At 46.8% G+C, this 25,502-nt stretch overlaps 1 protein-coding gene and 1 non-coding gene across 2 annotated transcripts in view; both read left to right on the forward strand.

The window, feature by feature from the left end:
• The window catches only part of LOC148454119 (uncharacterized), a gene marked incomplete at its 3' end in the record, with an annotated part of 333,977 nt that overhangs the window by 209,000 nt on the left and 99,475 nt on the right, over nt 1–25,502 (forward strand). Inside the window, exons 15-21 of the mRNA XM_088461234.1 lie at nt 2,058–2,111; nt 2,190–2,234; nt 2,465–2,518; nt 5,194–5,247; nt 8,151–8,204; nt 20,674–20,727; nt 22,160–22,213. Coding sequence (XP_088317360.1) covers nt 2,058–2,111; nt 2,190–2,234; nt 2,465–2,518; nt 5,194–5,247; nt 8,151–8,204; nt 20,674–20,727; nt 22,160–22,213 — 369 coding nt within the window. The remainder of the gene's footprint in view (nt 1–2,057; nt 2,112–2,189; nt 2,235–2,464; nt 2,519–5,193; nt 5,248–8,150; nt 8,205–20,673; nt 20,728–22,159; nt 22,214–25,502) is intronic.
• Nucleotides 17,100–17,205, forward strand: LOC148454120 (U6 spliceosomal RNA). The gene has a single exon (XR_015874832.1). It is a non-coding gene; the product is annotated as a U6 spliceosomal RNA (small nuclear RNA).

Consider the following 25,502-nt stretch of genomic DNA (forward strand, 5'->3'; position numbering starts at 1 on the left):
AACATGTGGTGTGCCGTGAGCTACGTGTGCAGTATATGTATGACCAGGGGTATCTGCAAACCCCTCATACACTGGTATTATAGCGGAATTAGATGCCCTGTCTGGATGATGCTATAATTTATTCCTGCCAGAAAGAAGCTTTGTAAGATGTTGCCTCTTGGAAACCCCTGATACCATCGTGGCTGCACAGGATCATTGTAATCAGAATGGCTTTCCCCAGGGCTCCTGCACTATGTCCAGACCCTCCTGATAGCTGTCCTCCTGTCAGCGTTTGCTGAGTGCAGAAAGTCTTCTCTAGATTTATATGAAACGAGAGAGTCAACAATCACTTCTCAAGAAATCAACTCTTGCAGGGGCAGAGGGTTCCCAGTTACCAGACTCTGGCAACAGACACAAGAGTAGTTCCGAGGTGCTTTGCATGTTTTCAAGTTCACTCTCTTCCAACTCAAGGTCCTGCCAATTTACCCCACTTGAAAAATGATGTCTTGGATGGGGAATGACCTCCATTATTTACACTATACTTGTAGGTACCTCATCTGACCTCCACCATAGACCTGAAGTGGAGTGAGACTCTGTTCTTGGTCTGCTTGACTGGAAATGCATGACTGGAAATCAGAGAGATTACTTCCAGTGCCTCAATAGCCAGGCTGAATAGTACACAGTGTATTACCATTGGTACTTCAGCCCTGATTAGTAAAGTAAAATGTTCCAAAACATTGATGCAGATCACTGGATACTCGGTGGTAACATTTGGTGGACTGCAACCAGGATTACCTTAATTTGGGACAAGATCCATAGACTACTCATCTCCCTAATGGAAGCCCCAGTCCCCAAATCCCATAGATATTCCTCCTTTATTATAAATCTTTCTGGACCCTCCACAAAACTAGTCCCACACATATTGGCCACAGCCTACAGCTTCCCACTAGAAGAAATTAGACCTCATCTCAGCCTACCTGAGTATCTGGGCAGCAATGGGACTTTTGTACAAAGGATAAGTGTTCCCTGGTTGTGTAACGGATGTGTTGACGGAATTGCGAGCTAGTCACAGATGAGCGTATGCAGAGGTCTGTCTGACATTAGACGCATCTCTTGCCCCAAGCAAAGGGCTGTTGCATATGTGCTGATGATGATGACTGCTTTCACCCGCAGATGGATCGGGCAGGGCTCTTGTATAGGCGTAGCAGACTCTGTACACAGACGGAGATACACGATTATTTCGGAACACTTGCGCACATCAAGGTGTGCGGCAGATCCAAAGCTAACTTTCCGCTGGGCTGTGGACAGAAGCCTTTACAGTGCTGCTAATTACTTTATCGTTATTATTTACAACCATTTGGCCAGTGTAAATAAAACCCTCAATGCGGCTGGATTATTTACCGTGGTGATAATGTTCCTTTATTGTAACTATTCCCGTTAGTAAATGTAAACATGTGGCATGATATAGAAAATGCGCAAATGGCAATTTGACAAAATATTGAGTAAAGCTTCCATGGAATTTGCTGCCAATATCGGACATTTGACCACTTTGCATTTACATCCTGGAAAATACAGAAATCCCACTAATAAGGACAGTTTTGAGGCTCAAGAAAACAAGTGAAAGCAATAAACACGTAATATAGGTAGCAATACCATATATATCTAAATCCTGCCCTTTGGGGCCACCTGTGAACAGTTCTGCGTTATTATTCTCTAAACTGCAAACACATTGAGGGGACATGAATGCAGGTTGTGCAAGTAAAGTGCAATAATTCCGTAACATCCAATCAGATGTCCCCTTTCATTTTGTAAATTGTGCTGGAAACAGGCAGGATTTGATTGGATGCTCAGTGCACTTCATGCTCTATAGGTGTCTCCAGCCCTGGTCATTTATAGTTTTTCACTCTTGGGCAACCTTTTATTCTTTTTTGACCACCACCATATCAATAGTGTGTGTGTGTGTCGGGGGGGGGGGGGGGGTGCATTACTATGTACTGAGTAGAGATTCTCCGAAGGGTGACATTCACTACTGATCCAAAATAATAACCATTAATTATTGACCTTGTCTTGTTATGTAGGGGGATGTTGGGCAAGTGGGACCACCGGGACCGACAGGGATTCCTGGACCTCAGGTATTTCCTTAGACCTCACTAGTACATATATTTTCATGTTTGGTGATATGAAGTGTCATTGATTATTTTCCCTTCTAGGGCCTCTCAGGGATAATGGGCCTGGCTGGACTGAAAGGTGATAAGGTGATCTAAATATTTATATTATCATGAATATGATTACTCATTAAATCCAGAGTTGTAGAGTTAATCACATTTGCTGAAAGAATAATTGCCGTCTTCTTGATATGAAGGACTTGGCAGAATTTAGGAATTTTAATTATTCTTAATTCCTGAGATCCAGCTGTTGTTGCCAGACACCCCTTCACAACTGAGCACCATTGTTACTGTATGACATGTAACAATATATTGTTTAGGGTGAAGTTGGATTCTCTGGTGAACCAGGCGACCCCGGATATCCAGGCGATAAGGTATGTCACACCTGGCATGTCTGTGTGGATTCTATGCTTATTTTGAACTTTTAATTAGGTTTTAATTCAAGAGTCTAGTTACTATATAAACTTCCAAATCATTTTTATAGATTTGTCCTATGAATTTGTGCTATAACTGGATAATTGACCAATCAGTGCAGTCCGCAGTGTGTTTCTATAGTTACAGGTATTACAGAGTCCTTAAGAACATATCTCAAATTGCAGCTACAGTGTATTTCTGAGTTTTAAGCAAGTGATTTCAGGTAGACGTCCTTCTTACAGTACAGGTTGAGTCTCCCATATCCAAATATTCGGAAGTACGGGATATTCCGAAATACGCTATTTTTTGAGCGTGACTGAGATAATGACACCTTTGCTTTTTTGATGGTTCATTGTAAATAAACTTTGTTTGATGTACAAAATTCTTAAAAATATTGTATAAAATGACCTTCAGGCTGTGTGTATAAGATGTATATGTGTATAAGGTGTATATGTGTATAAGGTGTATATGAGACACAAATGCATTCTGTGTTTAGATTTGGGTCTCTTTCCCAAGATATCTCATTATGCAATGCAAATATTCCTAAATACAGAAAAATCCGATATTCAAAGTACTTCTGGTCCCAAGCATTTTGGATATGGGAGACTCAACCTGTATCAGGAGTTTTTCCAGTAGTTGTACCCAGCATAATCCATTTAAATTAGGTAATATCAGTGTCGGGGAGTCTGGTCACTGGTAGTATGCTGCGCAGAGAGTCTGGTCAATGGTAGTATGCTGCGCAGAGAGTCTGGTCACTGGTAGTGTGCTGCGCAGAGAGTCTGGTCACTGGTAGTGTGCTGCGCAGAGAGTCTGGTCACTGGTAGTGTGCTGCGCAGAGAGTCTGGTCACTGGTAGTGTGCTGCGCAGAGAGTCTGGTCACTGGTAGTGTGCTGCTCCAAATACCCTAGTTATTCCACTGGCTAGCAGTAAATTTAGCATTTAAATTGTGGCATCAGTGTGAAAAAAATGCTATTTTAACGTGGACCTATTTACTAGCAGGATATGGTTTTAATTTGTTTGTACAACTGAAATCTTGTGAAGAGAAGGTTTTCCTCTGCCCACCATTCCTCCGGTTGAGGCTGTTCCTGGTGTTCCTCTTGCTCCCCTCCTCTGTGCCAGTGCTCCTAGAATTCCTAACCTAGGCACCCACTCTGGCCGAAATTGCAGATATTGCAGTATATCTTGGGGATGGCCAAACCACAGTCAGGTTGCTGCAATACAAATGCGTAGTCTGGTAATGTTCTAGTCAGTAGAAGTTAAGTTTCCTTCCCACATCCTGTTGGTAGAAATTGTGTCTGGCTCACCTGCCCTTCCGGCTCCAGCTCCTTCCCTTCTGGCTCCAGCGTCGGCCCTTCTGGCTCCAGCGTCGGCCCTTCTGGCTCCAGCGTCGGCCCTTCTGGCTCCAGCGTCGGCCCTTCTGGCTCCAGCGTCGGCCCTTCTGGCTCCAGCGTCGGCCCTTCTGGCTCCAGCGTCGGCCCTTCTGGCTCCAGCGTCGGCCCTTCTGGCTCCAGCGTCGGCCCTTCCGGCTCCAGCCCTGGCTCATCGTCTCTTTGCAAGTGCCACAGAATTCCTAACGTTGGTGACACGCTGAGATATTCGCCATTTGTCCCAGTATCGCAGTGTGTGGGTCCCTTAAACAAGTCTGTTACCCATTAATAATCTATTTAAAATCAATCAAATTATTGATGGGCATTTTAGTAAATGCCGGGGGAAGAATGCTGTTATTGACCTGTGTATGCAGCCACGATGATAAGGCCCCCATGCACGGTGCGATATAGCAGCCGATCCGACGGACTGGAATGATAACGCTGCTATATCGTTCTGTGTGTGGCTATGATATCGCCCATTGCTCGCTGCCGTGGGATCGTACATCGCTCCTCCAGATCTTACATGCTACACATAAGATCTGGTGATGGGATGTACGATCCCATGCAGCGCTTTGCAGGGGGTGGGGAGGGGGTGCCGGCATGTCGAGCAGCAGATCGCTCAGTGTGTGGGGACCGCCCGATATGTCGGCCATCAGATCGGTCGTCGCGTTGCAAGGTGTATAACACACCGTGTGGGGGCCTTTAGGTCATCCAGTAACTTACGTTCATGGCTAAAGTGGACATTGCCCCAGTAGCTCAGCGCTTGAGCTGAACAGCGAGGACTGACAGGCCCGAGGTACTGATTACTTTCATTGGATAGAGACCTTGGAGCATAATATATAATATAACGGGCTGCCCATTATATTATTATTATCATTGGGAATCTGAATGCTGATCTCAGGTTAATAAAAGTTTAATTTGTTTATACTATATAAACTAATAGAAGCGTCCCTTACCAATCAAATGTTACTTCATAATAAGTGACGCGGCGATCTATGTCTCTGGCCAGTAATCCGGATTGTGTGTGTCCAGCTTTGCTTGAGAACCGGGAGTACTGACCTGAAGGACCACAGACCAGTCGGAGTTTAGGAAGACTCAGAATAGTGCAGGTTCTGTGCTCATTAGGACTGTTTAGAAATCCTCAGATCTTTTTGTTCTTTATGATGATTTTTGTGATCACTGGGAAGCAGTATATAGACATAACTATTATTTATGTTAAAGTGGCAACATCGATGTTTGTAACAATCTCATATGAATTATTCTAATAGGGTGCTGTGGGTTTGCCAGGACCGCCAGGACCGAAAGGAAAGCCAGGACCCCCGGTATGTCAGCCTGTTTTAGTTTACAAGTAAGATCAACACTAAGAATGTTACTAAGAATGTGTTTACTTTCTGGGTTCATGTGTTCTTGTTAGGAAATTGATTGAAAGATCTCAGATTATACAATCTGAGGTCAAGACTAGAGCAATAGATGGACCAATGGAGGAAATCTGCAAGGTCCACAGAAGCTTGTTTTAGGTCTTCAATACAGTAGGCTTAAATGATGGGTTTGCAATGAGTAAAGGAGTTGATGTGGATAAAAGATTTGGACAAATCATAGAGGTGATATTAATGAAGACAGACCTGATAGTAATAAATGCGGTGATCATAATTTAAAAGTTCAACAAGTCATCTAAACAGAGGAAAATTAAAGAGTCCCAGTAACTTTAATGACGGTGTTGGTAATCAGTGAAGGACCTTAGAGACGAACAGGATGTGGGAAATAAATTAAGGACCTTAAAAGGTAATCATGGCGTAGGAAGGTAATGAAGGGCCATAGATATGATCAGGGAGTAGGATGTTAATAAAGTACCTTAAAGATGGTCAGGGAGTAGGAAGTCAATAAAGGACCTTAGAGATGATTGGGGTGTAGAAGGTTAATGAAGGGCCTTAGAGATGATTGGGGTGTAGGAAGTTAATGAAGGATCTTAGAGATGATTGGGGTGTAGGAAGTTAATGAAGGGCCTTAGAGATGATTAGGGTGTAGAAGGTTAATGAAGGACCTTAGAGATGATTAAGGTGTAGAAGGCTAATGAAGGGCCTTAGAGATGATTGGGGTGTAGGAAGGTAATGAAGGGCCTTAGAGATGATTGGGGTGTAGGAAGGTAATGAAGGGCCTTAGAGATGATTGGGGTGTAGGACGTTAATTAAGAATTTTAGAGATGATCACAGAGTAGAAAGTCAATAAAGGACCTTAGAGATGATTGAGGTATAGGATGTTAATGAAGGACCTTAGAGATGAATGAGATATAGGATGTTAATGAAGGACCTTAGAGATGAATGAGGTATAGGATGTTAATGAAGGACCTTAGAGATGATTGAGGTATAGGATGTTAATGAAGGACCTTAGAGATGAATGAGGTATAGGATGTTAATGAAGGACCTTAGAGATGAATGAGGCATATGATGTTAATGAAGGACCTTAGAGATGATTGAGGTATAGTATGTTAATGAAGGACCTTAGAGATGATTGAGGTATAGGATATTCATGAAGGACCTTAGAGATGATTGAGGTATAGGATGTTAATGAAGGACCTTAGAGATGATTGAGGTATAGGATGTTCATGAAGGACCTTAGAGATGATTGAGGTATAGGATGTTAATGAAGGACCTTAGAGATGATTGAGGTATAGGATGTTCATGAAGGACCTTAGAGATGATTGAGGTATAGGATGTTCATGAAGGACCTTAGAGATGAATGAGGTATAGGATGTTAATGAAGGACCTTAGAGATGAATAAGGTATAGGATGTTAATGAAGGACCTTAGAGATGATTGAGGTATAGGATGTTAATGAAGGACCTTAGAGATGATTGAGGTATAGGATGTTAATGAAGGACCTTAGAGATGATTGAGGTATAGGATGTTAATGAAATGAAATGACTTCAATATAAAATTATATGAATGTCTGGTTGCAGATCTCTTTGTTATTCAATGAGAAAATAAATGAGAATTATTGTTGGATACTTTATTTAATTGAAGGATATGAATTAAAACTGAGTGACCATAGTCTTTAAATTATGATTTCACTGTTTCCAAGAGTCAAATAGTTTACTTAGTAATGTAATAGAATGTATGTATGTATATATATTTTAATATGGCCACAAAATGGCTCTGTGAGTGTGATGGGGGCACAGGATGGCTGTGTGAGCGTGATGGGGGCACAGGATGGCTGTGTGAGTGTGATGGGGGCACAGGATGGCTGTGTGATGGGGGCACAGGATGGCTGTGTGATGGGGGCACAGGATGGCTGTGTGAGTGTGATGGGGCACAGGATGGCTGTGTGAGTGTGATGGGGGCACAGGATGGCAGTGTGAGTGTGATGGGGGCACAGGATGGCTGTGTGAGCGTGATGGGGGCACAGGATGGCAGTGTGAGCGTGATGGGGGCACAGGATGGCTGTGTGAGCGTGATGGGGGCACAGGATGGCAGTGTGAGCGTGATGGGAGCACAGGATGGCAGTGTGAGCGTGATGGGGGCACAGGATGGCAGTGTGAGCGTGATGGGGGCACAGGATGGCTGTGTGAGTGTGATGGGGGCACAGGATGGCTGTGTGAGTGTGATGGGGGCACAGGATGGCTGTGTGATGGGGGCACAGGATGGCTGTGTGAGTGTGATGGGGCACAGGATGGCTGTGTGAGTGTGATGGGGGCACAGGATGGCAGTGTGAGCGTGATGGGGCACAGGATGGCAGTGTGAGCGTAATGGGGGCACAGGATGGCTGTGTGAGCGTGATGGGGGCACAGGATGGCAGTGTGAGCGTGATGGGGGCACAGGATATCTGTGTGAGCGTGATGGGGGCACAGGATGGCTGTGTGAGTGTGATGGGGGCACAGGATGGCTGTGTGAGTGTGATGGGGGTGAGTGTTATTATTGTTAGAGTAATTATATGATAGTTATTATTATAGATTGTTGTTAGCTGCCAAAAGTCAATACTATTTTTTTGTGTAATTCACAAGTTGTGTAAATTGCTGGCTCCTAACATTTGTCCAGGCGTAATTATTATTATTATTATTATTATTATTATTATTATTATGATGATTAGATTATGTTCCCTGTAGCATTATACAGAGTAATCACTTCATAGTCAGGTCTATAACAATTACAAGGAATGAGAAACAACTGGACCCTAAAGCTTACAATCTAAAAGGAACTCTGGTTCTCTAATGATTCTTTTATGCATTTTAGGGAAAAATTGGAGATCGTGGACCCCAGGGATTGGCCGGCCCGTCTGGACCAGAGGTAATCGCCCCCCAATAATCCAATACTACGAGCTGTTGGTGAAATAATACTGCTGCTGTCTTCATACAAACACAAAAAGAGATTGCGCACTTTGTGACCTCGCCATGTGACGCCCCATCGTGTGACCTGGCGCAGATAGGCTCCAGCGCTGCGGTTATTAGTGTCGGAGGATGGAGTCTGTCACAGTAAAAGTTCTGAAAGGAGCCAATAGCTGGTCTGCGCGCAGCAGCGAGATTCCAGCAATGTCACCATTACATTTCTCTATGTATCATCTAATAAGAGTTTTAGAGCTGTGCGCACTCGCACAAAACGTTTGCATAATAGTTTTATTACGACTGCAGTGCGGATGTTAAATGATTGATTACATTTTTGATTGATTAATTATGTTTTCTTTTTTTTACATAGTGTAATTGCTGCCTGTTTTATTATGTGGTATAGTGCTGTTGGGTTTTTCGTTGACATCATTTGTGCTTTTAATGACAAAGTATTATTATTATTATTATTATTATTATTATTATTATTAAAGCAACGTATTGTTTTAAGGCAAAATCAACCTAGTTTTGCCTCAAAACAAATGGGCCCTTTAATCTAGCGGCTACATTGCCAAAATGGTGCAACTTGCAGGTTATTACATTTGGATCTATGTATTCAGGACGTCGCCAATCATTAGGCCGACATTCTCAACGTCATCAATTGGTTAAAACGTAGAGAACATTACTATTGACATCGACACCTGGGTAATTTTGACAGAACATCGACATATGAAGTGTCGACATTGTGACAATATCACCATCAGTGCATGGATTCGGTCCAGGGGATAGGGGTGTGTGGTATAACAGGACGACAGGTATTAGTTCCACAATTGTAGAAAGATATTTCTCTCTCCTCACGGCCGGGGGACACTGGGCCATGGGGTTGTGGGTGGGAAGGCGTGGAGTTGGCACTAATGACTGAAATCTATAACCCCCCGCACCCCTGTAACCCCCCCCCCGCCCCCTGTAACCCCTGCTTCAGTGTAGTTTTAGTGTCTGTGCGCTCCAGCCTTTTTCTCTATAGCATAGGGTGTTTTTTCTTTGTTTGTAATAGTTTTCTTTATTTTTATTACAGGTGTTGTGCGCACAGCGGGAGTGTAAGGCTGCGGTAAGCGGCGGCTGAGAGGGGGCTAGCGCTGACGGCTTCCCCCGTTCTAGACACTCCGGTCTCTGTGAGACCGTCTGGGCCCAGGGATTGCACATTGCTGTGCAGGCCAGTCAGCGTGGTCCTGGGTGGCGGGCGCCTGTGGGGAGAGCGCCAATTACAGACCTCCCGTAGATGACAGCGGGTTAGTCCAAGGGCTTTCCCCACAGAGGGGAGTAGCACTTGAAGGGAGAAGCCGTTGGGCTTACTTCAGTATAGCGGGGGGAGGAGCCATCGGCTGCTGGTTCCCCCCGCTCCCCAGTGGCTATGTACAGCACTGCAGGTAGCTGCGTGGGATGCTCACAGCTTTATAGTGGAACAAGCCAGGCAGCATGGAGGAAGGACAGAGACATCTCAGGCCCCTTTCCCTCGGCAGGGTGCAGCTAAGTAGTTTTACAACGCCGTTTGGCGCCTGTATAATCTTTTGTTTGGTTTTTCTCCCCTGAGCCTCCTGCTGCGGCAGGGTAGCACTGAAGGGAAGGAGGAGGGGCTCAAATGAAGGACAAAAAGTCCACAAAGGGCCATAAACCTACCAAAACTTTATACTTTACATGTGCCCAGTGTCAGGATAAACTACCATGTGGGTAGCTGGATGCAGGGGCATTGTGCGTGGACTGTCAGGAGCCCACTTGTGCGCAGCCTGGGGGAAGCCACTCCAGTTATGGAGGAACCCGCGTGGGCGCAGGTTATGAGCCGGTCACTCTCTGACTTGGTAATATTGCTTCGCCAGAGAGAGGCACTGGCTCAAGCAGCGCCAGCCCCTTCTTTGCCATCCCCGCCCGCGGTAGCGGGAGTCGGTCACCAGAGCCCTGATCCTCCGTGGTTCCATAGTACCATGGAGCGCTCAGCGGCAGGCTTCGAGAAGGTTTCTTCCTTTATGGTACGCTTCTTCGAGGATCCTAAATTGTGCACTACACATAAGCGTCCTCTTCCATCCAGGGGCTTCTTGGAGGAAGATCCCGTGGAGGAGGAGGGGGAACTCCAGATAGAGGAGGTTCTGCCCGAAGAGGAAGGTTCAGACTCTGCGTCAAGTCAGGGCGTGGAGGATCTGATTATGGCATTACGACAGTCTTTTGACTGCCTGGACCTTGATGCCTCGGCAGAGGCTGAGGGGCCGTTTAAACGGAGGCATAAGAGGGTCGTTTTTTTTCTGGCTTCTCAGGATCTTTCTGATCTTGTTGAAGAAGCCTGGAAGATCCCAGAGAAAAAGTATGCTACTCCTCGTAAGTTTGCAGCCCTGTATCGGTTCCCACAGGAGCAGGTCTCTAGGTGGGAGCTGCCTCCGAGAGTGGATGCAGCTGTGGCTCGGATAGCCAAGCACACGGCTTTGCCGGTCCAAGGGGCGGCATCCTTTAAGGATCCGCTGGATAGGAAATTAGAAGGATGCCTCAGGAGCATCTTTATGGGTGCCGGGGTGGTTATTCGCCCATTATCGGCTTCTGCATGGGTCTCTCGAGCCATGGAGAAGTGGGCTGACAAATTAGTAGCAGGCCTTTCCAGGGACTCATCCAGAGAGGAGTTACTGGAACTGGTGGAGCAGATTCATGCAACAGCAGACTTTGTCTGCGAGGCCGCACAAGATGGTGCGCAGATATCCTCTAAAATCTCAGCTAAGGCAGTAGCGGCGCGCAGGGCACTTTGACTCCGCGCCTGGGAGGCAGACGCCAAGTCTAAACGCGCTTTAGAGGCTCTCCCTTTTTATAGGGGTGTTCCTTTCGGCCCCGAGTTGGATACTATCATATCCCAAGCGACAGGTGGAAAGAGCACCTTCCTGCCTGTAATGCCGCACAAAGGCTCCCAATTCCGGATCTTCCATTCTTCCTTTCGAGGGGGGGTCCGGTTAGAGGGCAAACGGCGCTCTTTTCCTAGCAGGGGTTCGGCCCCACGGGGTAGATTGTCTGGTGCATTCATGCGCCCAGGTGCTATGGCACCCGAGAAGCCGATTACCTGACAGGAGTTCGGCCCTCCCGGTCTCTGGGAAGGTGGGGGGCCGTCTCCTCCTTTTCCGAGACTGGTGGGTAGCTTCGGGAGCAGATGCCTGGATGAGAGGCGTTGTCTCCCGAGGTTATGTGATCGACCTAAAGGGGCCACCAGCGCAGCGTTTACTTGCTACGGCATTGCCCAAGGATCCGGACAAAAAAAGGGCCTTAGACCAGGCTATCGGTTCCCTCTCTTCCGAAGGGGTGATAGCTCCAGTTCCACAGTTTTTACTCCAACCTGTTCCTGGTCTGGAAGCCCAACGGCACTTATCGGCCGGTGTTAAACCTACGAGCCTTGAATGCCAGCCTATGAGTGGATCGGTTTCGTATGGAATCACTCCGGTCGGTGATTCAGGGTATGTCGGCGAACGAGTTTTTGGCATCTCTCGACATCAGAGACTCATATCTCCACATACCAATTTGGGCTGGTTATCATTCTCTACTCAGGTTCACTGCTGGGAGAGCTCATTAGGTTTAGGCAGCGAGGAAGGGGGGGTTAGGTTTAGGCACTGGGAGGAAGGTTAGGGTTAGGCACCCCTAAGGAGGGTTAGGGGGGTTAGGTTAGTTGATACTTACCTGGGGACGATCAGGATTTTCAGCCGTGTCGGCCTGCCGCTGTCGGGATTTGAACCGCCGGACACATGTATTCCGCTGTAGGTAGTCACTTTCTGTAACACTCAGGAGCTGGAGGCAACACTGAGACCTGTTTTTCCAACACCCCACAAACAGCGCTGCTCACACCTCATATTTATTGGGTTTGAGTCTGACTGCCCTGTGTGTGAGCTCAGTCACTGTATGGATCACGCTGACTTTACGTATAGCGCCACAAACTGTAGTTGCGTTTTATGTCATATGCGGTTCTACTTGTGCGTTTGGAGTTGGTGGCTGTTACATTGTGCTGGGACCTTCACGCACTTGGGGCCTCATTCATCGACGAGTTTTATCACTGAAAACGAGTGTTAAATCTCGCCGGTATTGATAACGGTGCTCCAGCCAATCAGCTCCCAACTGTTGTCTGTTTGAAAAATGACAGTTGGGAGCTGATTGGCTGGAGCACCATTATCATACACAGCGAGTTTTATCCCCCTTTTTCAGTTGATGAATGAGACCCTTGGTCAGGTAACTCCTGGTCGTGCCGTACGTATCTGTCCCCGGGTAGCTCAGTGGTGGACGGGACGACATGTGAAACCATGAATAATAATCCACCAAAGACCCTGGTGTCCGTGGTTGCTGGTGTCTTTCCTGATAATCTGTTCATTGCTCCCTCGCTCTGCTACAGAGAAGAGTGTTGGTCCATGGTTGGTCCTAGATTGTCATTGTCATCCCTGGGTCCAGTCACATGGTCCTTTGGCTGGAAATGGGTCCAGTATGACATTTGACTGCTAATGTGCAGCTCCCTTAGAGGGCGAGCCCCATCTATTTACACCCTCCGGCTCTCTGCTCAACATTTTTGGGTCTCCTCAAGAATGATCTAAAGAAAAATAACCCGCCCACAGCTACAGAAATTTTGCCTGTGTTTGCTTTGCTATGGAACGCTATACAGCGCTGTGCACCCCCTCTGTGATATATACAGTGTCCCCATCACCCCCATTTAGTGATATGTACCAAACGTGCTGGAGACACCAATATAGAGCAATGTTGGGGCCCATCCCCCCCTGCTGGCCACAAGCAGTGCTGCAGCCGTTGTAATTATTACTCAGGCAATAGTGACTCAGTTCTTGCCCAGTAACAAATATAGCAGAGCAGGTCCTATATATGATATATACAGTGTATATATAGATTTATAATAAATAACATGCACTCCACAGATTGCTGCTTGTCTGTCTTTGCCTATGTGTGACAGAGTATACAATGTATCTGACCTAGGGTCGTTGAGACATCCGTGGGGCCCAAGTGATACTAAAGGGGTGTAAATTATGTGCGCCACCGCCGCGGACTGCAAAGTGGCAGCACACGCTGTAAATGGAGACGTTTGTCCCCCCCCCTTAGCAGCGGCCCAGACCCCTCCAACAGACCCGAGCTCAGGTAATCAGTACCTGCACCCCACTACACCCCTGTGCGCCCCTGATCTGTGCAATTCCATGATGTTGTGTTTGCAGTTAGTGCAGAACTTGAAATCCCACACGGTACATATATTCCCTATAGACCCCTGCATGAGCCGGTGTTTCTGTGCCTGGCCGTGGTGTTGGGTATTGTATCCGCCTTGTCCTGATGCTGATGACTGCGCTGAGTGAGGAAAGAGCCTGCGAGACGTATGATTGCTCCTTTACGCTGATCTGGATTCTCACGGCCAAGAGCAGAATTTATCACTTGTGACTTTTCCAGCTGTCCCGTAATGCAGAGTAATTAGTGTCTGTTATCTGAGAGCGCTTCCTGCATGCTAGTCCCTGTCTTTGCACATTGATAGATGGATGTTGATAGAGTTTGCTTCTATGTTTAGATTATCTGCTGATATTACTGCCTGTGTCAAACACGTTTATATCAGTTTAGTTTACATGGCTTATAACATCCTGATGAGTTTCCCCGGCCCAGTTTCCCACCCTGGTCCATGTCGTCTTCACACTGGGAAGTTGGAGTTGGTACAATTGTACTGGCTGTAACCGCGGATTCTATTGTTATTCCCCAGACACTCTTCCCATTAGGATGTGCGTAACGTTTGCCAATACTTATTCCAATACAGAACGCTTCTGAGCAGTCCCTGACATAATGTACATACATATGACTATACTCCCCAGCAGCAAACATGCAGAAAATAAATGTATCTGAAGGTGTCAGGCGTTACATAAAGACAGATGATATAATATACAGTAGTAGGATGTAGATGTTTGTATTATATTTATCTATCATGTCACTAAATTAGCTACAAAAATATGAACCGTAGTAAGATAAAGTCCTGATTCTTCCACTATACATCATTATATATAGTAATATGGTGCTTATAGAATTTCTAGTATTAGGGACATCTATGTACCGTGTGCACATGCTGCAATTCATATAAACCAATCGGATGTTGGCTTTAAATTTGTAACCAGCACAAGAAACTGCTAGCTATAAAATGATTGGTTCCTAGGAATGTCAGCACTGATAAAGCGCACGTCACGCCGTAGAGGACTCTGCATGGCTGGAAATAACTGCGCCACGCGTTCTCTGCCACGTTACAGACCTGTTCTTTATTAAAGCTGTGAATGATGCAGGTAGCGGAGAATGTTTCTATAAAGGGTCACAGAATTTATTTCTTACATAAAATAATCCGATGTAATAACTTTCCCAGCGCTAATAGTATTATGGCCTTAATTCATGTTTTAGCAGTTTCTTTTCTAATCTAATTCTTCATGTAACGACTAAGATGCAGCTTGTGGACCGAACTAATATTTATTAACATTAATATCCATGATATACTAATAAACTGATAGGTAAGAATGTAGTGATATCACTATGTACATGGATACACAGTGCTAAAGGCCACAAAATGTTCTAATATTTCCTTGTTCGAAACTGGGGAGTCCCCTATTTATTGTCTGTTCATCACTCTGGAACGTTAGACAGATAATGTGTTATATTCATTATTGTTCTCTTTTACGCTAAGGCACCCGTCACATAGGGATACCGGGAGGTAACTATAGTAATTCTTCTCTTCCAGTTATTTCCCCAACTTTATGGATAGTAAATAATATATTCATGTATTGTGCACTTGCCAGGAGCCGTTGTGCATTCCTGGCTTAGGGTACACAGGGCCTGATTCAGACCCGGTCGCAAGCGCTATGCGCTTGCAACCGGGTCGATGGCAGGCCAGTGTGCATGCGCACGACAGAGCCAGCTCCGTCGTGCGCATGCACGAGACCCGGATAGCGACAGGCAAACCGTCGCTCCGGGTCTCGTACCAAAGGGGGCGTGCTGTCGCTGTTGAGTGACAGCACGCCCCCTTTGGTGGGCGGGGCGGGGGCGTGGCTGGCCAGACGGAGGCGTTCCCATGAGAACACCTACCTTCAGGGGCCGGCCCCACTGACATCACAAGTGATGTCAGTGGGAGAGATTTCGGCTCTGGGGCTTGCGGCAACGAGACCCTACCACAAGGGTCTCGTCGCAAGCCCGATAATCGCGACAATTGCCAGGCTGCCCGCTAAAGCTGTGGGTGGTCACCCGCAGCGTAGCGAGCAGCCTGGAGGCCGGTGAAAAAAAAACAAAAACGGCGCGCCCAGATTCAGAGCGAGCGCCTCTGATTCAGGGCCTTAGTCTATTAAGACTATAAACATTAACTATTTTTATGTTTATTATGCATTGTGTATTTTCCAAGCGCTCAATTCCCCTTTTCAGCACTTAACCGAACATTTGAGCTGCTATTCTTTACAGTCAGAGCGCTGACACTCTTTTACCATGAACAAGGGAGGTGTAATGTGAATCCAGATTGTGCTACTGTGTGGCTTACTTTGAATCGGAAATACTATTGTGTGACCACACCCCTGCATAATAAACATAAAAATAGTTAATGTTTGTAATCTTAATAGACTAAGGCCCTGATTCAGAGGCGCTTGCTCTGAATCTGGGCGGGCCGTTTTTTTTTTTTTTCACTAGCCTCCAGGCTGCTCGCTACGCTGCGGGTGACCACCCACAGCTTTAGCAGGCAGCCTGGCAATTGTCGCGATTGTCGCGACCATCGGGCTTGCGACGAGACCCTTGTGGTAGGGTCTCGTCTACCGCAAGCCCCAGTGAACTTCCAGCTCTAGTAGACTGATGTCAGTAGGGCCGCCCACAAACGGCAGGCGTTCCTCCGTTTGTCCAGCCACTCCCCCCCTGCACGCCTGCAAAACAGGGCGAGCTGTCAATCACAATTGACAGCCGCCCCGTCTTGCAGTGAGTCCCGCAGCGAGTGAAAATTCACTCGCTACGGGGCTCGAGCACGTGCGCACTGCCCGGCCATCGACCCGCTTGCTAGCGCTATGCGCTCACGAGTGGGTCTGAAATTGAATCAGGTCCTAAGTGTAGGAGTGGAGGTATAGCAGTGAACTCCCAATGTAGTCTGCAGATGTAATAGTCTGTTAGTGCAGTGCCCTATCTGTCCCTACTATACCTTCAGATTGCTGATGTATAGCGGTCTTCCACGCTGGGCGAGAGTTCCTTCTCCCGAGTTCCGACTCCTCGTGCGGCGCTGGGATGTGACGTCAGCCACTGATTACAGTGTGGACTTAGCGGTTGGGTTCTCGCTTGATGTTGCTCTACTGGTTCTTGGTTCTCCAACACGTTACGGACCTCACTGGGGTGAGTGGTGCCCCTTATGCAATGCCCCCATTAGTAATCCTCCTGTAGTAGTGCCCCCAGTAGTAGTGCCCCCAGTAGTAGTGCCCCCGGAGTAATGCCCCCAGTAGTAATGCCCGCTATTGTTAAGCCGCTTACACAAAAAAAAATAATCTAATACCTTAAGCCCCGCTCCTGCGTCCACTGCCTCCTGTCCGCCTGTTTGCTCCTCTGAACTATGGGAGAGACGTCATGACGCCTCTCCCATAGTGCTTGTGGGGGGAGCCGAAAGCCGGAGCTCAGGAGTGAGCCCCAGCCTCCGGCTTCTGGCACTGCGGGGAAAGAGCCGGGCACCACTCTGCGGGGAATGAGCCTGGCACCCGCTGGTAGCAAAATCTCAGCAGGCGCCCGGCAAATGGAGCCTCCCTGCAGCGCCGGGGTTAGGTGGGCCGGAGGACGTGGTACTGATTCTGTCTCCAAATAGAAGTGACGGAACGCCCCCTTCCGGGCCCACTTTAACCCCTGACGTATACGTAAATTGGAACGACACAGAGAAGATTAGCATGGCCATGTGCAAGGATAGCACGTTCATTAGCGGAGTGTTCCATATTTTTCAGTATATTCTACAAATCTAAACCTCAGAGCCGTAACAGGGCACAAATGCGCCCTCTGCCGGTCCCGCCCCCCGATAGCATGACGTCACACAAAAGGGCCAGTGTGCCCGGCTTATTAATATTATCATGCAGGTTCTGTGGGAAGTACACAGAATAATTACTGACTGTGAGTACGCTGTACTGGTGACTATACGCAATGTGGGAGCACACACTGGGCCTGATTCAGACCCGCTCGCAAGCGGGGCGATGTTGCCCAAGTGCGCATGCGCACGACGGAGGCGGCTCCGTCGTGCACATGCGCGAGACCCAAATAACGAAGGCCAAACCGTCGTTATGGGTCTCGCACCAAAGGGGGCGTGCTGTCGATGGTGGGCATGCTGGGGGCGTGGCTGCCCAGATGGAGGCGTTCCCATGGGAACGCCTACCATCTGGGGCCAGCCCCACTGACATCAGTAGTGATGTCAGTGGGAGTGCTCTCGGCTCTGATAGAGCCAAAAGCATTCCAGGGCTTGCGGCAACGAGACCCTACCGAAAGGGTCTCGTCGCAAGCATGATGGTCACGATGGTCTTGACCATCGCGACCATCATTTTGGGCGCTCGCTATAGCTGTGGGTGGTCACAGGAGGCCGCTCCAAAAAGGAGAAGGGACGGCCCTGATTCAGTGCGAGCGCTCTGTCAGAGCGTCCAGCTCTGAATCAGGGCCACTGTCTCAGGCACTGAATGTTTTAACACAACTTCTTAATTTACCGTTTTTGTTTCTTTTCTTTTTTATTATGTTCATACTCCGTCATTACTGAAATGTGTAACAATATAGTGACAGTAAGTAAATGGAAAATAAAATACACTTTTAACATCTTCAAGAAGTATTTAAATGATATTTAAGATATTTAAAATAAGCACCATAGGGTAAAGCAAATGGAATATTTTTGTTTTGTTTTTGTAAAGAAAAATTTTCAAGAACATTCTATTTCTGGATATTTTATTTGTTTTTTCTGGACCTTGTTCCCCTTGAAGAGCTTCTGAAGCCATCCATTCCGTGATCGCGTGACAGGATTTGCAGGAGCCTCTATTTCCTCCCCCGTCAGGAGGCCGTTTCCCACGCAAGAATTAAACACTAATAAAATAATTTGCTTTAATCTTTGTAGATGCGTTCTTTGAAGTCTGCTCATGAAACCAGCTACAGGATTAGAAACCATGTTCTCCTAGCGAATGCTATGAAATGTTGCGCACGCAGAACGTATACAACTGAAACTAAATTACATAACAGTAAATATAGATTAAACATTTATTGGAGTCTCCCCAGATCTCCTTATCACAGCAGTGCAATGGGGGCATGTTACTACTATCAGTATGCGAGATGTGCCCAATTACAACAGATGGGTAATAAAGGATACACTGTGGGGCCTATTCATCATCGATAAATGGCCCAGTAACCATGCGGGGTCCCATCAGGGGTCCCAAATGGAAAGTTTTCAGAGTTTGCTTGCGAGAATAAGCGCCATCTTCAGACAGCAGTTGTTCTCGGATGCCGCTGCTTCCTATGGAAAGGAGTTCCGCGGATGCGAAGAGGGATCCCAGCGGATCCCTCCGCCGCCTTCTCACTACCTCCCTGGCGGCTTTGCGCATTCGTGACCTTGGGTCATGCATGTGTAGCTGCGCCGACTGGAAGGTGGTAGGTAATGCAACTACTTCTGTAGCTGTGATACTAACCCGAGGGGACAGCTGCTTATACAATAGTAGACAAGCCAAGGTCAGGTCAGATAGCAACCTACAGTAGTGTGCAGGCCTATATCAGGGCAGACAGCAAGCTACAGTAGTACGCAGGCCAAGGTCAGGGCAGACAGCAAGCTACAGTAGTATGCAGGCCAAGGTCAGGGCAGACAGCAAGCTACAGTAGTATGCAGGCCTAGGTCAGGGCAGATAGCAAGCTACAGTAGTATGCAGGCCAAGGTCAGGGCAGACAGCAAGCTACAGTAGTATGCAGGCCAAGGTCAGGGCAGACAGCAAGCTACAGTAGTATGCAGGCCAAGGTCAGGGCAGACAGCAAGCTACAGTAGTATGCAGGCCAAGGTCAGGGCAGACAGCAAGCTACAGTAGTATGCAGGCCTAGGTCAGGGCAGACAGCAAGCTACAGTAGTATGCAGGTCAAGTTCAGGGCAGACAGCAAGCTACAGTAGTATGCAGGCCAAGGTCAGGGCAGACAGCAAGCTACAGTAGTATGCAGGCCAAGGTCAGGGCAGACAGCAAGCTACAGTAGTATGCAGGCCAAGGTCAGGGCAGACAGCAAGCTACAGTAGTATGCAGGCCAAGGTCAGGGCAGACAGCAAGCTACAGTAGTATGCAGGCCAAGGTCAGGGCAGACAGCAACCTACAGTAGTATGCAGGCCAAGGTCAGGGCAGACAGCAAGCTACAGTAGTATGTAGGCGTAGGTCAGGGCAGACAGCAAGCTACAGTAGTATGTAGGCGTAGGTCAGGGCAGACAAGCGACAGTAGTATGTAGGCCTAGGTCAGGGCAGACTAGCTACAGTAGTATATAGGCCTAGGTCAGGGCAGACTAGCTACAGTAGTATGTAGGCCTAGGTCAGGGCAGACTAGGTACAATAGTATGTAGGCCTAGGTCAGGGCAGACTAGGTACAATAGTATGTAGGCCTAGGTCAGGGCAGACTAGGTACAATAGTATGTAGGCCTAGGTCAGGGCAGACTAGGTACAGTAGTATGTAGGCCTAGGTCAGGGCAGACTGTAAGCTACAGTAGTATGTAGGCCTAGGTCAGGGCAGACTAGCTGCAGTAGTATGTAGGCCTAGGTCAGGGCAGACAAGCTACAATAGTATGTACTATAGGCCTAGGTCATGGTAGACTGTAAGCTAGATACAGGCTAGTTGTATAAGGCACAGGATAAGCTACAGTAAGCACATATATCTATAACTGGGTGGTGGGTGGAAGTCAGTAATAGGCTCTGTGAAGTAGATGCTAAGCGCCAATGAGAAGTCTCCAAGCAACCATCTTCTCACAATAGAAATGAGCCTTGTAATACGCCAGCTGCCTGGATCACTCAGACAATTACGAGTTCCTGCGCACGCCTGTGGAGGTAGAAAGGCCAAGAGGCGCCTGTGCTGGAGCTGCATCTTACAAAGTATTAAAAGTAAAAAACTCAACCGCAAGTGCAAATAAAAGCATCTGTCATGGGGGGGTCACTGGCATTTCATGTACCAGCTGTGGGCGCAGGACGTTTATATGTCGCCCATCTCCTCCACGTCTCCCTGATGCCTGGCTTCCCCTTATCCTCCCTGTGTGGGGTCCTGGGCTAATATCACATCACTCTTATAAAGTCCTGAAATTAAAAACAAAGCAAACAGATGTTAGAAAGAGAAAGAGAGATATGTACATTGTGTATCTTCTACGTCAGCAGCCGGAATGTGTTATATAATGTGTTATATAATGCGCTTATTACTCTTCCTTTCATTAGGGATTTCCTGGAGACATTGGCTTACCTGGGTTGAATGGACCTGAAGGGCTGAAGGTAAGAGTATCGCTTCTCACATCACCAAAGTAGTGATATTTGCACCTACTAAATGACTATGAGGATGATAATACTATATTACCATGTAACCCCAATCTCACATATCATACACTTATTGGTGGAGTTCAATAAATGAAACAATAATAAAGCCTATGAATAACCTGGGGAGCTCCTCCCGACGTCTATGAGTCCGCGATACACTCTGTGCTCCTGCAGAGACCTCTCTTATTTCAGAAAAGACATTCTGTTGTCACAGGGGAGGGGCTTTGACAACACTGTTGTGTGTGTGACTCAGCCCTGCAGCTGATGGGAGGGGAGGGGCTTTGACAACGCTGTTGTGTGTGTGACTCAGTCCAGCAGCTGATGGGAGGGGAGGGGCTTTGACAACGCTGTTGTGTGTGTGACTCAGTCCAGCAGCTGAAGGGAGGGGCTTTGACAACGATGTTGTGTGTGTGACTCCGTCCTGCAGCTGAGGGGAGGGGCTTTGACAACGATGTTGTGTGTGTGACTCCGTCCTGCAGCTGAGGGGAGGGGAGGGTTGCTGGACAGTTACAGACATCGGGGATTCTGCCGCATCTGGTGGTACCTCAGCTGAGTTATATTGTTCAACTTAATGAGCGCCACCTACAAAAGCATTTTCTGTCTGCATAGGGTTATCCTGTAATCAATCATTTCTCATGACTGACTAATCCCCTCTCGTTATTTATTAATGTTCCCAGGTACAGTATATTTATATGTGTAATATAAGAGCGTTAGATTCATGATGAAGTAAACAAGTCCCTATGTAACCCTCTATATAACCTCAATACAGAGCCCTGTGTAGCTTATATTTATCTTAACTTTTCAAGCATGTTCAATAAATTAATTTGTTGCTGATGAGATTATTGTATGTATTCTATTTGGTTTTTCTAGCAATATTTACTACTGTTTATGTTATTAGTAGCGACCTATCCCAGCTTTTAGGTGGACTCCAGTTAAGCTGTAGGAACATCTCAAGGATGATCAGTGGAAACAGGATGCACCTGAGCACAATTTTGAGCTTCATGGCAAAGGCCGTGAATACTTATGTACATGTGATTTCTTAGTTTTTTGTTTTTTTTATTATATTTGCAAAAATCGCAAAAAAACTTTTTACACATTGTCATTATGGGGTATTGTGTGTAGAATTTTGAGGACAAAAATTAAATTATTCCATTTTGGAATAAGGCTGTAACATAACAAAATGTGGAAAAAGTGAAGCGTTGTGAATACTTTCCGGATGCACTGTAGTAGACAAAGTGGCGCATTAGTGCACAACTAACCGCGGTGACCATTAGCCCGAGTAGTCACAGTTAGGATACGACCAATTTGTCCTTTATACGACTCTGTAAGATGCGGACTGTGGCTTCTCATAACTCAGTGTAAGAGGTTTGTAATCATTATTTATCTCCAGGGTCTTATTGGAGACAGAGGACCTCCCGGCCCACAAGGCGTAAAAGGAGAAGAGGTAAGGACAGACACTCGCATCATCAAAATGACATCACAAATTGTTCTTTAATATATAAAAAATCCTCATAGTTCATGGTGATTGGCTGACCATCCTCATCCCAGAAATGTATAATGCCGCCATGCTGTTCTCCTGTGCTTGGTAAATTGCATCTGAGATGTATTTGGAGGTCTCTCCATATACTTCAGTGATTTATCTCACTTGATATGTAAAACAATGGGTTTACTTGTCAGACTTATTTATATACATGGCGCTATCATTCCAGCACCTTGGCAAACGCCTGCAATGTAACGGCATTGGGTATGAGGCCTATTAATACTAATAATAAATAAATAAAATTGCAGTTATATGTATGAACACCGCAGAACCCTTTTATTCTAACGGTATATTAGGCAAAGGCAGGCATTGTGTATACCATTGTATGTGTATATTATAAGTGAGTTATATTTGTGATATGGCATAGGCAATAATGTTGTGTTTAATGGCGCCCATAGAGACGTCTGTCCCTGTTATAGCTTCTGTCTGGACTCTACTTTCACACCTTCAAATGTCATCCAACGAAATCCTGAACCTACCACTGCCAGGGGTATGAGAAGTTGCCAAGTCCAGATTGCAGTAGAGAGTGAGTCACCTCCTATCAGGCCTGGACTCTCCATATAGGCCTGGACTCTCCACATAGGCCTGGACTCTCCACTCTATTCATAGGCCTGGACTCTCCACTCTATTCATAGGCCTGGACTATCTGTATAGGCCTGAACTCTCCATTCTCCTTATAGGCATGGGCTCTCCATATAGGCCTGCACTCTCCATATAGGCCTGCACTCTCCACTCTCTTCATAGGCCTGGACTCTCCACTCTCTTCACATAGGCCTGGACTCGCCATATAGGCCTGGACTGTCCACTCTCTTCATAGGCCTGGGCTCTGCACTCTCTTCATAGGCCTGAACTCTGCATTCTCTTCATAGGCCTGAACTCTTTATTCTCCTTATAGGCCTTTTATATATATAAAAAATCCTCATAGTTCATGGTGATTGGCTGACCATCCTCATCCCAGAAATGTATAATGCCGCCATGCTGTTCTCCTGTGCTTGGTACATTGCATCTGAGATGTATTTGGAGATCTCTCCTTTCACTTTAGTGATTTATCTCACTTGATATGTAAAACAATGGGTTTACTTGTCAGACTTATTTACATACATGGCGCTATCATTCCAGCACGTTGGCAAACGCCTGCAATGTAACGGCATTGGGTATGAGGCCTATTAATACTAATAATAAATAAATAAAATTGCAGTTATATGTATGAACACCGCAGAACCCTTTTATTCTAACGGTATATTAGGCAAAGGCAGGCACTGTGTATACCATTGTATGTGTATATTATAAGTGAGTTATATTTGTGACATGGCATAGGCAATAATGTTGTGTTTAATGGCGCCCATAGAGACGTCTGTCCCTGTTATAGCTTCTGTCTGGACTCTACTTTCACACCTTCAAATGTCATCCAACGAAATCCTGAACCTACCACTGCCAGGGGTATGAGAAGTTGCCAAGTCCAGATTGCAGTAGAGAGTGAGTCACCTCCTATCAGGCCTGGACTCTCCACATAGGCCTGGACTCTCCACTCTCTTCATAGACCTGGACTCTCCACTCTCTTCATATAGACCTGGACTCTCCATATAGGCCTGGACTCTCCACTCTCTTCATAAGCCTGGACTCTCCACTCTCTTCATAAGCCTGGACTCTCCATATAGGCCTGGACTCTCCACTCTCCTTATAGGCCTGGACTCTCCATATTGGCCTGGACTCTCCACTCTCCTTATAGGCCCGGACTCTCCACTGTCCTTATAGGCCTGGACTCATCTCTCTCCATGACATTTCCTTGATGTTGGGTTTGCACCTGACCCCTTGTGTTACCATTTAGTTATCCTCCATTTCTTAGTTCTACACCCTCAGCAGAACATCTGAGGAGTCTTCTAGGTCCCTGGGATCATCTGCCTGTGTACATGAGAGATGGATGTTATTATATACAGTCACATTATGCAGGAGGCTAATATACAGGATAAAGCACCCTCCAATGATGATAGGGACATTAGCGGAGGGCACTGCGCCACGCAAAGGGCCTTATGCAGAGCAGGACAGGATTAATGCATCAAGCGTCTGATGATTTTATTCTGCGTATGCATCCAAGACGCACTGCGCATATGTCCTAATAGTTACTGCTGGGGGATGGAGAGCCATGCAATTCTGCTGGGCATTCCTGAGTGGTGACTAAGGGGGGGTGGCTATTGGCGGTGGACATGTTGGGCGCGTGCCGGTGTCAGAGAGACAGTTGCACTGGCTACCACATCCCGTCAGACATTCTGAGCAGCCGTAGGGTTGCTGTAATGTACAGTGGTGCGGACGATGTCTGATCAGTGGTGCTGCCGATAACTGATTGATGGTACGACTATTAGCGCACATCATCGGATTAAAGCTACAGCCAGCGGGCCTCTCAGTAGGAAGCCCTCAGCTGCGGCATTAGCATAAATCCGCAGTTGCAGCTCCGTCTAGCTCTGCTTCAGGCCCATAGACACAAATGCTTTTCTATCGGTCACAGATTTAGGTCAGTGACTTACCGTCGCGGGTGCATTTTTCCTTACACAAACTTTGCTAATAAGCGCTTAAGTGATGACGTCAGAACTAATCAACTATAACTAAACTTTCCCTCTGTCCTGTCCGCTCGTCCTCCCAGTCCGGCCTTAACTCATCCCCCAATGGACCTGTACAGTCCTCTGCCCTTACTGGATACATCATAATTCACATTGGCAGGAGCCATAAATGTCCATCGCCAGCCAGTATGGTCATGGCACTAACTATCCCTAGCGTCGGGTATGTTGCCGCTGTACTGCATATCCTGGTACAAACGGCATATGCAGCATCTTCACCACCCAGGTCCTTGTGGTAAGGAGTCCCCACTGTCATACTGAGAACTATGCCGGCTTTGTGGTTATCCTATGCTGTAATAACTCATATTATATCGGTTGATACTAATATCTCCATCTATTAGGACGTCAGTATGTAAATGCTGGGCCACTGATAACAGGACAGTATGAGCCAGGGAACGCTGGGTGGGATGACTGTTCCCCTCTTGGCCATTCTATAATAGATGGTGACCACCGCTGAGGGGATGATGAGGCGTCAGTCAGTGCTGTGTGTACTCTGCATTTCAGTCACTGTGTATAGTATAGCCCCTGTGTGGCTTCTAATGGGCTGTCAGTGGCCCAAATGGTCATCAAAGCAGATTTTA

Source organism: Taudactylus pleione, unplaced genomic scaffold (genome assembly GCF_031769625.1).
Source record: "Taudactylus pleione unplaced genomic scaffold, aTauple2 ptg001030l, whole genome shotgun sequence".
Classification (NCBI taxonomy): Eukaryota; Metazoa; Chordata; class Amphibia; order Anura; family Myobatrachidae; genus Taudactylus; species Taudactylus pleione.